Genomic DNA, 12,972 nt, shown 5'->3' on the forward strand with positions numbered 1-12,972 from the left:
ATTTACACTGGTCATTGCTGCTCTGAACTTTCCTCTCGTGTTCCTACTAATCTTTAAATATGTTGTCCTACTACACTCTTTCTCCTTTCTACATCCAACAACCCATTGGGTTGGTGATGACCAATTGTGGTGTGACCAGTCTTTTGGTGACCTGTAGTCTGACAGTCGATATGGACCTCTGGATGGACCACTCTTTTTGGTTCCTGTGAATGGACCACCTTTTTTGGGACCAGAGATTTGGACCACCCTGACCGCCATTTATGGGACGAATGGTTGGACCATCCTTTTACGGGACCTATTGATGGACATGTGAATGGATTACCCTTTATAGAATCCTTCCCTCTCTCCCTGCTTATTATTGATTTCTTTTCCCACAAATGACAACCCAGAACTTGAGCAACCATTCAATGACCTGAGTTATGGTGCTCAGTTATTGTTCGCAGCATAACCGGAATTGGAATGGCCTCTGAGGTAAAAGCGAGATTTTGAGGGACAGCTGAATGTGGTCAAGTGTTTCAATGTTTCACATCACCTTTGACCCCAGAAATTACTATCAGTGCTTTAATACGATGAGCAGAGTGAATAGGAATGCATTGGTCCTGGTTATTTCTGAGATGATGTGATCTGTGTTTCAGATAGCACCACAGTAAGATGCCAAGAGGACAGAGCCCAAGCACTGGCACAGACGAGGAGGGCGACAGACTCCATCATTGTACCAGAATGCAACGAGGATGGCTCCTTTGCACAGGTACTGTGGGGAATCAATGTTAATCAGTTGGTGTAGAGATAGGAAAATAGGCATGGCACCAACCATGACATCTTACCGATCGAAGCCTGGGCAGGCAATCACGATCAACTGAAGTGACCTCCTAATTAATAAGTTAGAGAAATAATTTCATGCTTAACTGAGAATTTTTATTTTTGACTTATTTTATACCATGGTTTTTTGATAAGCAGTTAAAAAGGAAATTCATTGCACTCATGATTAGGATAGGACTTGTAAGTCTCCAACTGGCTACGGTCCCCTCACTCCTCAGATCAATTTGGATCAGAAGCTTCCCACCAATCATATCATTCGAACGCCATTGCAAACCTGTCTGTTGGCATTCGTGACAAGTTGGTGCCAAGGATGAGGGACTTCCATTATGTGGAGAGACTGGATAAGCTGGGATTGTTCTTAGAGCAGAGAAGGTTAAGGGGAGATTTAACAGAGGTGTTCAAAATTATTAAGGGTTTTGATAGAGTAGATAGGGAGAAACTGTTTCCACTGGCAGGAGGGTCGGTAACCAGAGGTCACAGATTTAAGATAACTGGCAAAAGAACCGGGGGAAGATGAGGAACTATGTTTTTACGCAGCGAGTTGCTACATAGCTAAGATATGCTTACTACAATAAACTGTTCCTAAATCACAGCCTTCTGATTCAGAGGGCAAGGATGCCCATGCTAGCACCAAGCCAAGGATTTTCTGGCTTGCCCCACAACTGTGGAATTGGACTATGTATTGGCTTTTGGGAAAGCAATTACTAGAGACAATACTTCATGTTTCAGTCATTTGTGAACTATAGAAAGAACTTGCCTTTCTTGTGACACATCCTTTTTGAAACAACAATTTCTTGTTTTCAGACCCATCACTTCAAATAACCCAAGTTTTTCTGGGTGGCATTATACATTTATGAACCATATTTAATTACAGTCTTGGTAAGTTGTATTTGCACTATCACCCTGCAAAGGCACAAGTAGGAATATGATGGGACACTCTTCATTTGCCTGGATGGTTGCAGCTGCAACAACACAAGAAGCTCAACCCCGTTCAGGACAAAGCAGTCCGCTCGATCGGCAGCCCATCCACTTTCTCCACCACTGTGGCTGCAGTGTGTACTATCTACAGCAGCTTGCCAAGGCTTCTTCGACAGCACCTCCCAAACCCATGACCTCCACCACCTGGGAGGATAAGGGGCAGCAGGTGCATGGGAACACCACCACCTCCAAGTTCCCCATCAAGTCACACACTATCCCGACTTGGGACAAATATCGGCCGTTCCTTCATCGTCGCTGGGTCAAAATCCTGGAACTCCCGACCTAACAGCACTGTGGGTCAAGAAGAAGGCCCACCACCACCTTCTCAAGGGGCAACTAGGGTTGGGCAATAAATGCCGGCCTCGCCAGCGATGGCCACATCCACATATATACAGACACGTGCATAGAGGTTAGCTTTCACAATAATTTCTCCCTTCTTTCTCTCTGCTTTAACAGGTTCAGTGCCATAAGTTGACGGGCTATTGCTGGTGTGTCACACCTGAGGGCAAACCAGTGAGCGGATCTTCAGTCCACAACCAGACTCCGACCTGTTCAGGTATTAGACACACCCACAGGCATTTAACTTTGTGACCAGGTGGTTCTTAATTAACTCTTTACAGGCACCGAGAGCACTTGGAAGCCAAAGGAAATTTCCATTTGTTTTGGTTATTGGAAAGCATGTTTGCAGTAACACATGTAAGGAATCTTACAACACCAGGTTATAGTCCAACAATTTTATTTTAAAATCACAAGCTTTCGGAGATTATCCCCTTCGTCAGGTGAATGACCTGACGAAGGGGATAATCTCCGAAAGCTTGTGATTTTAAAATAAAATTGTTGGACTATAACCTGGTGTTGTAAGATTCCTTACATTTGTCCACCCCAGTCCATCACCGGCATCTCCACATCATGCAGTAACATAGGAAGTGAAACAAATACATTTACTGTAGAGACTGGGACATGAGGCATTCACTGAGGTTTGTAAAATGTTGGGATATATTTTGCGATTTACTGATACCGGAATGGGAACATGTATCGGGAATTTGGGTACTGAGGCCAATGTGCCTGATTGCAGTTTGCCTTTCATCGACGTCATGCTCCAGACATCACACTTTGTATAAAACACCAATACATTATCTAACCGAACAACCTTAAAGCAAAAAGAAAGCCAGTCATTTCCTGCAGGTTGTTTTTCATCTTGAGCTCGCCTGGGCAGATTGTTGAGATAATGAGGAGAGGAACCAAGCAGCTGCTAATCTAGAGAAACATCCAACCATAACAATAATTAGCCTCTATTTATAACCTATTCAGGCCGCTTCCCTACAAAGAGTACATGAGCAGTGGCCTTAAAGGGGCAGGCCAGATAGCAGCTCGACACTACAGTCACTCTCCATACTCCTGCATACTCCATGAGAGATGTCACAGATCAGCTTATATTTATATTAAAAAATTCCAAAAGAATTTTAGAAATTTGTTGGAAGAAAAAAGAAAGATTTGCATTCATTCAGCACCTCTCAAGACGTCCCAAAGTGCTTTACAGTGAATGAAGTAACTTTGATGTGTAGTCACTGTTGTAATGCGGGAAACATGGCAGCCACTTTAGCCAATTTACACACAGCAAGGCCCCACAAAGAGCAATGTGATAATGATCAGATCATCAGTTTTAGTGACAGCGGTTGAGGGATAAATATTGGCTAGGACACCAGGGAAACTCCCCTGCTCTTATGAAATAGTGCCATGGGATCTTTTACATCCACATGAGAGGGCAGAAATGGGCCTCGGTTTAACATCTCCTCTGAAAGATGGCACCTCCAACAGTGCAGCACTCCCTCGAATGGGACTTGAACCCATGACCTTCTGCCTCAAAGGCAAGGGGGCTACCCACTGAGCCATGGGAAAGCCAGGAAGAGCAGAGAGGTCTGCGTTCACTGTAGGTGGAGTGCCCCTCCTCATCCCCCATGAGTAGCTTCACAACATAGGAAAAAATTACCCTAGTGCTGATATCAACGGCTGAGGGAAGCAGTTCGTTAATGAAGAGCCATTTCATGCCACAGTATGCCCGAGGTTGGGTGTTCGTAGTGTGGGGAATGGCTGGACTCCTGTTCATCTGTTCCATGCCCCAGATGGGCGGTGCTCCAGTTTGGTGCTCTGCATTAATCCACCATTTCATGGATCTCATCCCAGAAGCTGGTGCTGGTGTTGACGTTATGTAAACCGTTGACCTCTTCTCTTCGTTCTGACCCAGTGCTGTGCTGTTGCAATCAAAGGTGCAAAATTGCACGATTTTTGTTTAAAACGTTTAAAAATGTTTTCCAGTTGGAGTGACCCCCCCCCCCCCCCCGCCAAGGATTCCCACCAAGCTTTACTTCCGGGTCACGCAGATGCCTGGGAATCAATTTATTTAATAGCTCTTCGTTTGGGGCCATTACAAAAACCCTGAATGCAGTGAACAGTGAAAAACGAATAATTTATCTAAAATTAACTTTGCTTTCAGATTCTACAAGGGACAAAACCTCCCGGCGGGATCAGGACTCCACCAGAATGGGTAAGTTAAAAGCTTTCAGCCATTTTGATTGATTCTGGTGCAGCTCTGTACCACACTCTCCTCTGAACAGAACTAACATGGTTATGGAGTACAATACAATGCAGGGAACTAGATGGTTCCCTGTCCTTGCGCCTCTGGTATCTGGATCCCAATTGAGCCCAGAATGAAGTCTCCTCTGTCTATGGGCTATATGGGTTCTATGTGAAATGAGTTGAGCAATCTCAATCTGATTCCTAGGGAACATGGCCCACAGCACAAAACCGCCCATAATGTACCACTAAAATGGCAGTCTCGCTCAGCGGGGTCACAGCAAGGCTGGTGCGGGAAATGTTGGGGAGCGCAGTGAGGAGGTTCTGCTGTCAGGTTGTGGCTGAGACACATTGTTGGAGCGAGACAGAGAGAGCTTTACACTCTAGCTTAACTTTGCCATACCTGACCTGGGAGTGCTGCATGCACACTTTGATGAGCTCAACCATTTGGAGGGAAAATAAATAACAAATTCTTTGTTTAGCTACAGGTTGGATGCATTTATAATGGTGGGAAATGGAGGGATGTTAACAGTGGGAAATGAACCACTTTTAGTTATTGAATGATTGCATCAAGCTCGCCAAACTTAAAGAGTCACGTGATCCAACTCTCCATTAGAAATCCACTAGTAAAGAAACAATTTTTACATCATTTTGTTTGTTTCTGGTTTTTGGGTTTTAAAAAAATCAATCCTTCACCACCATAGTCTTACAGTTTGAAATTCATTTCCTAACCCCCTCCACCTTCCACCTCTGTCCCCCCCCTTTAATCAGCCTCCTGAAAGCCCACTCCTGTGACTACCTTCAGTCACCAGCACTAACTCCTGCTCCACTTCCTGCTTGGTGGCCCCCACTTTTCCCATAAAGTGCTTCTGGCGCTTTCTTACGTGAAGGTCGTAAGCTGCTGTTGAGCGATCTGGTTTGTAAGCGTTACTGGGGGCCCAATAGTGTGACAAAGTTGAATTATTACACGTGTTGAAGTGACATTACTGAGGTACCCAGTTTAATGAGTGCATGCCCAGAGTTTCCCAGTGAGCAGGCCTTTAGGAGAGGAGGAGAGAAAACGTGATTGTTCCTGAGAGGTAGCTACAGAGCCAGAAATGCACAAGCCCCTCTCCTTTCATCCATTCTGTCTTTTCAAGGCTTCTCTTTGTTTCTGACCATCTATGCAAGAATATGGTAGAATAGATAATACTAACCTCAATAATAGTGTCTTTTCGATTTTTTTCTTCTCTGATCCCAGAACAAGGAATCAAGCTTCGGCCAACCACAAAAACCCTGACTCGCAATGAAGGTAAAGGTACATAGCGCTCATTGCTCTGTTCCGTCAGTCCCAGCTGCATCTCACTGTAGATAGATTGACTTGCAATTATGCACGTTATCAATTTAAAGAAAGAAAGACTTGCATTTCTACAGCAAGATCCCAGCAAATGAACAAATAATTTGTATTTGATGATATTAGTTGGATGAACGTTGACCAGGAGAACTCCCTACATTTTTTTCCAAATATGCCATGGGATCTTTTACATTCGCCTGATCTGGCAGACGGAGCCTCGGTTTAACAACTTATCTGAAAGACGGCACCTCCGACAATGCAGCGCTCCCTCAGCACTGCGCTGAAGCATCAGCTTATTATACGTACTCAAGTCCCGTGAGTGAGGGCTTGAACCCACACCCTTCTGACTCAGAGCAAGAGTGCTACTAACGGAGCCAAACTGACACTTCAAGAAATCATCTTTCGGATGAGACATTAAACCGTGGCCCTGTCTGCCCTCTCAGGAGGACGTAAAAGATCCCAAGACACTATTTGCAGAGGAGTACTCCCTGGTGTCCTGGCCAATATTTACCCCTCAGCCAAAACCTAAAACAGATTATCTGGTTATTATCACATTGCTGTTTGCGGTAGTTTGCTGTGTGCAAATTGGCTACTATATTTCCTACGTTGCAACAGTGGTTCACTTTAAAACTACTTCATTGACTGCAAAGCACTTTGGGACATCTTGAAGTTGTGAAACGCAAAACTTTGTTTCTTTTTTTTCTATTCTACCGCGAAATGCGTCACGGCTGAACTCAATCCTGCCCTCACCCAATCTGCACACACACAGACGGGTACTTTCCAGTAGGAGTCACTGGCTAATGATTAAAACTAGGAATTCTACCATTTTTAAAAAAAAACTCTTCCAAACTCAGAGACCCCCAAGACCAATTGTCGTGGCCCCATCACCAGCACGGCAGTGATCTGCAAATTCAGGAGAGACAAAGGATCAAACCTGGGACTTTTTTCACACAGGGTGGTGCATTTACTCACTGACTCACAGGGAAAGGCCTATAAATGAAGTTATGTCTTCAGGCAAGATGTCCTTTTAAAGATTATCGCCGTTTATTTCCGACAGCTCAAAACCACTTGTTTGGTTTTTAGAGTACGGTTGTCTCATTCAAGTTATTTTCTCTGCTTGCCCCTTTTGGGATCTTCCCATTGCATAATTATTACAGGTTTCCAAAACTATACTGCAATTCTTGCAAGTTCTGGCGACAGCTCAGACAAGTTTATTTTAAACTCTCTGCTTGAGGGAAACATTACAATACGCTGCATTACAACGAGTAAGGTACGCAAATACAAAACCTATTGAATTCACCATGCTACTAACCAGGAATTTGTTGTTGAAAACTAAAAGACTATTGTATTTCTTTTGACAAAGAATTACAAAGAGAAATTGACTCATTAAAGACTTTTCTTGCTGAATCTTGTTTACAGATTGTACTGGTAATATTTGCCAGGCATTTGTGCTTCATTTCTCTGTTTAATTGTAAATATGTGTTAGCTGTTTCATTCTGAAGAGAGTTATGCTGTGAAGTGCAAGATTATATTTAGTCCAATAAGCAGGTGAGTACAAGTGGAGTAGAGTGAACCAGAGGACATAGATTTAAGGTGATTGGCAGGGGAGCCAGAGGTGACATGAGGAGAAACTTTTTTACACAGCGAGTGGTTAGGATCTGGAATGCACTGCCAGAGAGTGTGGTTGAGGCAGATTCAAGCATGGCCTTCAAAAGGGAACTGGATAAATACTTGAAAGGAAAAAATTTGCAGGGCTATGGGGGTCGGGCGGGGGAGTGGAACTAGCTGGATTGCTCTTGCATAGAGCCGGCACGGACTCGATGGGCTGAATGGCCTCCTTCCATGCTGTAACCTTTCTATGATTCTATGCACCATCACCAGCAAAGAGGGCAGAAAGGCCAGTGATCTAGTCCCAGGTCTCCACCAGTTGATAGGTGCGCTCAGGGTAAGTCTCCCTCCAACCCTCTCCAACCTCATTATGGAGGGCGGCCAACCTCTTATTGCTGGCTGCTCAGCTGAGATAGGGAACTCAGAGCAAGGGGGGACTGAGAGCCGGAGAAAATGAGCTCCAGTGTGCCACATCAGTCACCCAATCTCCACCCTTAATAATAATCGGGGCCAGGAGTCTCCTCGGACCTCCTCCCACTCCGCCTCCGTAACATCACCGGAAATGCGGAGGAATCCCCCTTTACAAGTGTAAATCGTGTTTCCGCCACGTGTCTGGCATAGTGGCGGAGCAGAGTGGCTCTGAGGAAGCTTAGCTGAGAGGTCAGCTAAGGTCACGGGGAGTTTTGGTGCGGGTGTGACTGAGTGACGCACACTTCCAACTGCGAGCAAACCAGAAGGCAGCAAAAACCAACAGTTTCAAAAATATTCCACATTTTTTTTTTGATTGGCTATTCCCAAAACAGGTGAAGCAATGGATCATCCCAAGCAGAGGTCTGTTGAAGAGAGGCATAAAGATGCGCTTGTAGTCTCCAAAAATCCAGGTGAGGTCTCTGCAATTTCTCTTTCTACCCACTACACACGTGGGGACTCAAACAGAAAGTGACTGTTTTATTCATTCTCGGGATGTGGGGTGTTGTTGGCAAGGCCGGCATCCCTAGTTGCTCTTGAGTGTGGTTTGCTAGGCCACTTCAGAGAGCAGTTAAGGGTCAACCACGTTGGTGTGGGACTGGAGTCACATGTAGACCAGACCAGGTAAGGACGGCAGGTATCCTTCCCTAAAGGACATTAGTGAACCAGTTGCGTTTTTACAACAATCTGACAGCTTCACGGTTACTTTTACTGATTCCAGCCATTCAATTCCATTTGAACTGAATCCAAATTCTCAAACTGCCATGATTCTCTGGATTACTAGTCCAGTAACATAACCACTACACTACCGTCCCCATCCTTGGGGTAAGTAACCCTTCGGCACATCCATTCCAGCTAAAGCCATTCTTCAAGTAGATCTGAAGATAAGCATACAGTATAATGTTCCGTCCTGTCGGGACTAATGGTGTGATCCCAAGGAGCGGTAGCGATACCTACTCTGGAAACTGTTGTGTTGATGATGCTAGCTGAACAAAAATGGCACTGCACCAGATTTTTCAGGCCCCCCTCCAATTTTTAACCCCTCCTCTCCTGAGGGCACTTACTTTGTTCTGGGTAACAGTTTTATGGGGGTCCCAGGCATCATTCTTTATGTTCGCAGCTATATGACAAATGGGGCATTGCAACCAAGCCCAGTGCTGTATCTCCCCCTAACTCCGCATGAACTCTTTCCAGCAGCAGTCATGATTAGTGAGCAGAACGAGAACTTTGGCTGATTTTCTTCCTCCCTACCCTAGGAACATTGAGTAGAGTAGAAGGGGATCTCCTCTACTATAACTGACCTGGGACTGCCTGAAGAGGTATTATAGAGGGAGCTTTATTGATCATCTAGTCCATGCTACACAGACATCTGATTGCACGCTCTATTTCCTGAGTTTATATCGGTGGCCCTGGTTCTCCCTGTCGCCATCATTATCATCAAACACACCATCTACTTTCATGATGTCCCTGCCTTTAATAATCTTGAATTCCTGGATCTGGTCCGCTCAAAGCCTCTCCAGTGATTACTAACCTGAGGCATCAAGTCTATTGGTCAGAAAATCATGTGTACCATGCACCTAAATTTCCAATAAATGGTCTCAGCGTGTGAGGCTCCTCGTCAGGAGTGTGAAGTCAGAAATTGACCCTTCACTGGGTTCATACAAAAAAACATGCTACATGTATAGATATGTATGTGTGCGAGACCTGAATTGAAAGGGGAGTGAATACAAAGGTGGAATGAAGACTGAAATGTAGAAAGAAATTCTTTTTTTTCCTTCCAATTTTCTCCTCTCCTGAAGATGCTGACTCTATGGAGACAGACAGGCCTCCATTAGCCACTCTTCGCGTGTGAGCCTGAGCACTGTCAGCTATTCAACCATGGAGGATATCAAAATGAGCCTGGTGTCATCGTCACTGGAGAGCAATGAGGAGTGGAAACCCTCCCTGATTCTTTTCCTCCCTCCCGAAGTCGGGGCTGCTAAAGACAATTGTTGCACCCCAACTGGGATCAGCTCACTAAGCACAGACTGGGGATCGAACCTGGGATCTTTCTGATCTGTGTGGTTCGGTACCACACTGAATGGCAGTCCAACATTTCATTTAAGATTGCAGCTTGGAGGAGTGATACTTAATCCTCACAGTTCCAATATATATAAAATGGGGGAAGGGAAGAGTGAGCAACAGCAAGAGACATTGAGGCCTTCTCCTGTTTTAATATTTTGCTTTTGTTCTCCAGAACTGACCTATCCAGCTCTGTGGTTTCTATTCACTAGAGATGCCAAGTCGAACCGCAGTGCCAAGCTCGGTAAGTGAGTCCAGTGGATTGCCAGCTCCCTCTGATGCCAGGGCGCGTGCATATCGCCGTTACCATAGTGACACATCCCAAGACACCTCACGAATGGGAGGGGGAGGAGAATATCAGACTCCTGGCAGGAATTGGGGAGATGACTAAAGGCGTGGTCAAACAGTCTTTTGAAAGAAAGCCTTACATTTGTAGGACTTGCATTTATAGAGTGATCCATCAACTCTCTCAGAAACACCTCAAAGCAGTTCACAGACACTGAATTACTTTGAAGTGCAGCGACTGTTGTTATGCGGGCAAACATGGCTGCCATTTTAAGCACAGCAAGATCCCACAAATAATGGCCAATTGATCTGTTTTTACTATACTCTGCGTCTAACGCCGCTGTAGCTGCCTGGAAATGATCGATGTTGACACTGGGAGGCTAATCATTTGATCCTGGCCACTGCTCCCCAGGTGCTGGCTGCACCCGCCCCTATTCCCTGTCCCCCACCACCTGGTCTCTTCATGACATGGTTAAACTGACACTTACAGAGATCAATCAAGACTTAGCTACTCAAATACTCTTTGGTTTCATTTCCATTGGAAGCATTCTGAAAAAAAAACGGATGGATTGTGATGCCCCACGTGGTAAAATAGCCCACAGACACTCAATGTTTAGGGTCACAGATGAAGACTGGCTGCTCGGATGGGGTTCTGGAGGACAACCCCTACCCCAGCATGAGTCATGAGCAGGGGGGGAAAATAAAATAGAGTAGGTTTTTAATGGTGGCTTATCGCCTTGTGTGTAACTGTGTACTTCTCCACCCCTCATTAGACCAGCCGGTGTCATGTGAACAGGAGCGTCGAGCTGCCATCGAAGAAGCAAAACAACATCAGTACGAGGGAGCCTTTGTTCCGCAGTGCAGCACGGGTGGATTATACAAACAGGTGCAATGCCACCAAGCCACTGGATACTGTTGGTGCGTTCGAGTTGATTCAGGCCACCCGATCCAAGGCACGACCGCACGGTGAGCCCTACACTAGATAAGCAGCACCAGGACGAGCTTGAATCGGTGGTGGCCGTGCTGAGACTGGCAGCACGCAGAAAACACTTCGAGTCATGGGTCCGTTAAAATCTGGCGGTGGGGGTGGGGGTTACATTATAAGTGGGGGATGTCAACCTGCCTGCTCCTCCTTGTCGCTGGTCAAAGATCAGCCTTTGGTGGCAGCAGATTGTGTGTTTACCCTCCTTCTCAGGCAGGAAACAGTATGTGACGCGAGGGAAACAGATGCAAAAACAAACATTTTGGAGAGCAGAGGGAATGCAATTCTTGTAAATATTGAAATGTGTAAGTTGTCCCAGTAGAGTGAATTCTATTGCTTGTTGTGTGATAATTCCACCTTTCATCCAAGTAAAAAGGTCCACCCACCCACATCGCGGGCCTCAGTGCGACACCTAGCGAGTAACCAGGTCACTGAATTGTGTCTCCATGATTCCCCACTTCCCAAAACCCTGGCTTTCCCTAACCTGGCCACCAACAATCAGTCTCTGCAAACACAGAAAATGGAAAAAATACATAACAGGCAGATCCTTGGCATCTGATCATGGTGGAGCAATCCTGTAACCACATCTGATTTACATTCAGTATTCTCTGTTCTCTGCCACTGGGGACAAGTCGGAAACCATCAAAGCACGCAGACTGCCAGAACCAGCTCCGCACATTTGGCAGCAGAGCACGGGAGACAATTAATCTGATGGCAACTTGGAGATACACAAAAAAATTGGCTCGTCAATGCTGTTGGAGTTCTGGAGGTCATTCATCCGTGTTTTTAAATCCCTCCAAGGCCTCGCCCTTCCCTGGCTCTGTAACCTGCTCCAGCACTACAACCCCCCGAGATCTCTGCGTTCCTCTAATTCTGACCTCTTGCACATCCCCGATTTTCATCGCTCCACCATTGGCGGCCGTGTCTTCAGCTGCCTAGGCCCTAAACTCTGAAATTCCCTCCCTAAACCTCTCCGTCTCTCTCTCTCCTCCTTTAATATGCTCCTTAAAACCTGCCTCTTTGACCGAGCTTTTGGTCACCTGTCCTAATATCTCCCTATGTGGCTCGGTGTCAAACTTTAGTCTGATTTATGCTCCTGTGAAGCACCTTGGGACATTTTACTATGTTAAAGGCGCGATATAAATGCAAGTTATTGTTATTGTTGAGGTCACACACTTTACATTTGAGACAGCCTGCAGTCATTCCCTAATTGGAAAACTGCCTTAAAAGAGACAGATAGGTTACTATGGTTTGCAAAGTCTAAATTATTTCGGGAGAATAGTCACTAGTTGGTCATTAGGCAAGTAACAAGTGTGGAAAAGTTAAGTAACAGGGACTCCTTTCGGGTGGGATGGTGAGCAGTACAATTCACCATAAGATGTCTGAGTGCATTGCCACCATCCTCCTTGCAATAGCAGGGCACCACACCTCATTGGACGATAGTCCCACCAGAAACTACTTGCCTCTCTGTTGAAAGGATTGGTGAGTTAAACTGCTCCAAATAGGAAAGGGAATTCATTGGAACGTGAGCAGGAGAATCATACAAGAAAGTCAGGGGACATCTTGAGGCCTGAAGTTCTTGAAGTCAATATTCAGGCCAAGGGATGTCAACTCTCTACCATTCTCTCTACAGTAACCAGACACCTGACTGCGGCAGTGGTGCAAGGTCTAAAATCTCTGAGATGGGCCCCCTTTTCAGGGACAGGAAACTGCAAGGTGAGTAAAAGTTATCTTTTATCTATGTCTAATTTGGGTTTGGTGTGAGAATGACAAAAAAGGAAAGCAGAGTCATAGATGATGGCCAGCGTCATATCATTTTTAGAATAAGTATCTAGAGGAACAACAATGAAGTGTGAGTTATTGG

The 12,972-nt window shown here is 45.4% G+C and overlaps 1 protein-coding gene across 3 annotated transcripts in view; it reads left to right on the top strand.

Annotated features, from left to right (window-relative positions):
* LOC137305973 (SPARC-related modular calcium-binding protein 1-like) overlaps positions 1-12,972 on the top strand; it is an 82,497-nt gene that overhangs the window by 21,941 nt on the left and 47,584 nt on the right. For 2 of the 3 annotated variants that reach the window (XM_067974954.1, XM_067974953.1), the window contains exons 3-10: positions 636-748; positions 2,254-2,353; positions 4,292-4,342; positions 5,612-5,662; positions 8,116-8,193; positions 10,017-10,085; positions 10,900-11,092; positions 12,742-12,824. In XM_067974954.1, the coding sequence (XP_067831055.1) occupies positions 636-748; positions 2,254-2,353; positions 4,292-4,342; positions 5,612-5,662; positions 8,116-8,193; positions 10,017-10,085; positions 10,900-11,092; positions 12,742-12,824 (738 nt within the window). The remainder of the gene's footprint in view (positions 1-635; positions 749-2,253; positions 2,354-4,291; positions 4,343-5,611; positions 5,663-8,115; positions 8,194-10,016; positions 10,086-10,899; positions 11,093-12,741; positions 12,825-12,972) is intronic. The other variant, XM_067974955.1, reaches the window with a different exon arrangement.

The sequence above is a fragment of the Heptranchias perlo genome, chromosome 41, assembly GCF_035084215.1.
Source record: "Heptranchias perlo isolate sHepPer1 chromosome 41, sHepPer1.hap1, whole genome shotgun sequence".
Classification (NCBI taxonomy): domain Eukaryota; kingdom Metazoa; phylum Chordata; class Chondrichthyes; order Hexanchiformes; family Hexanchidae; genus Heptranchias; species Heptranchias perlo.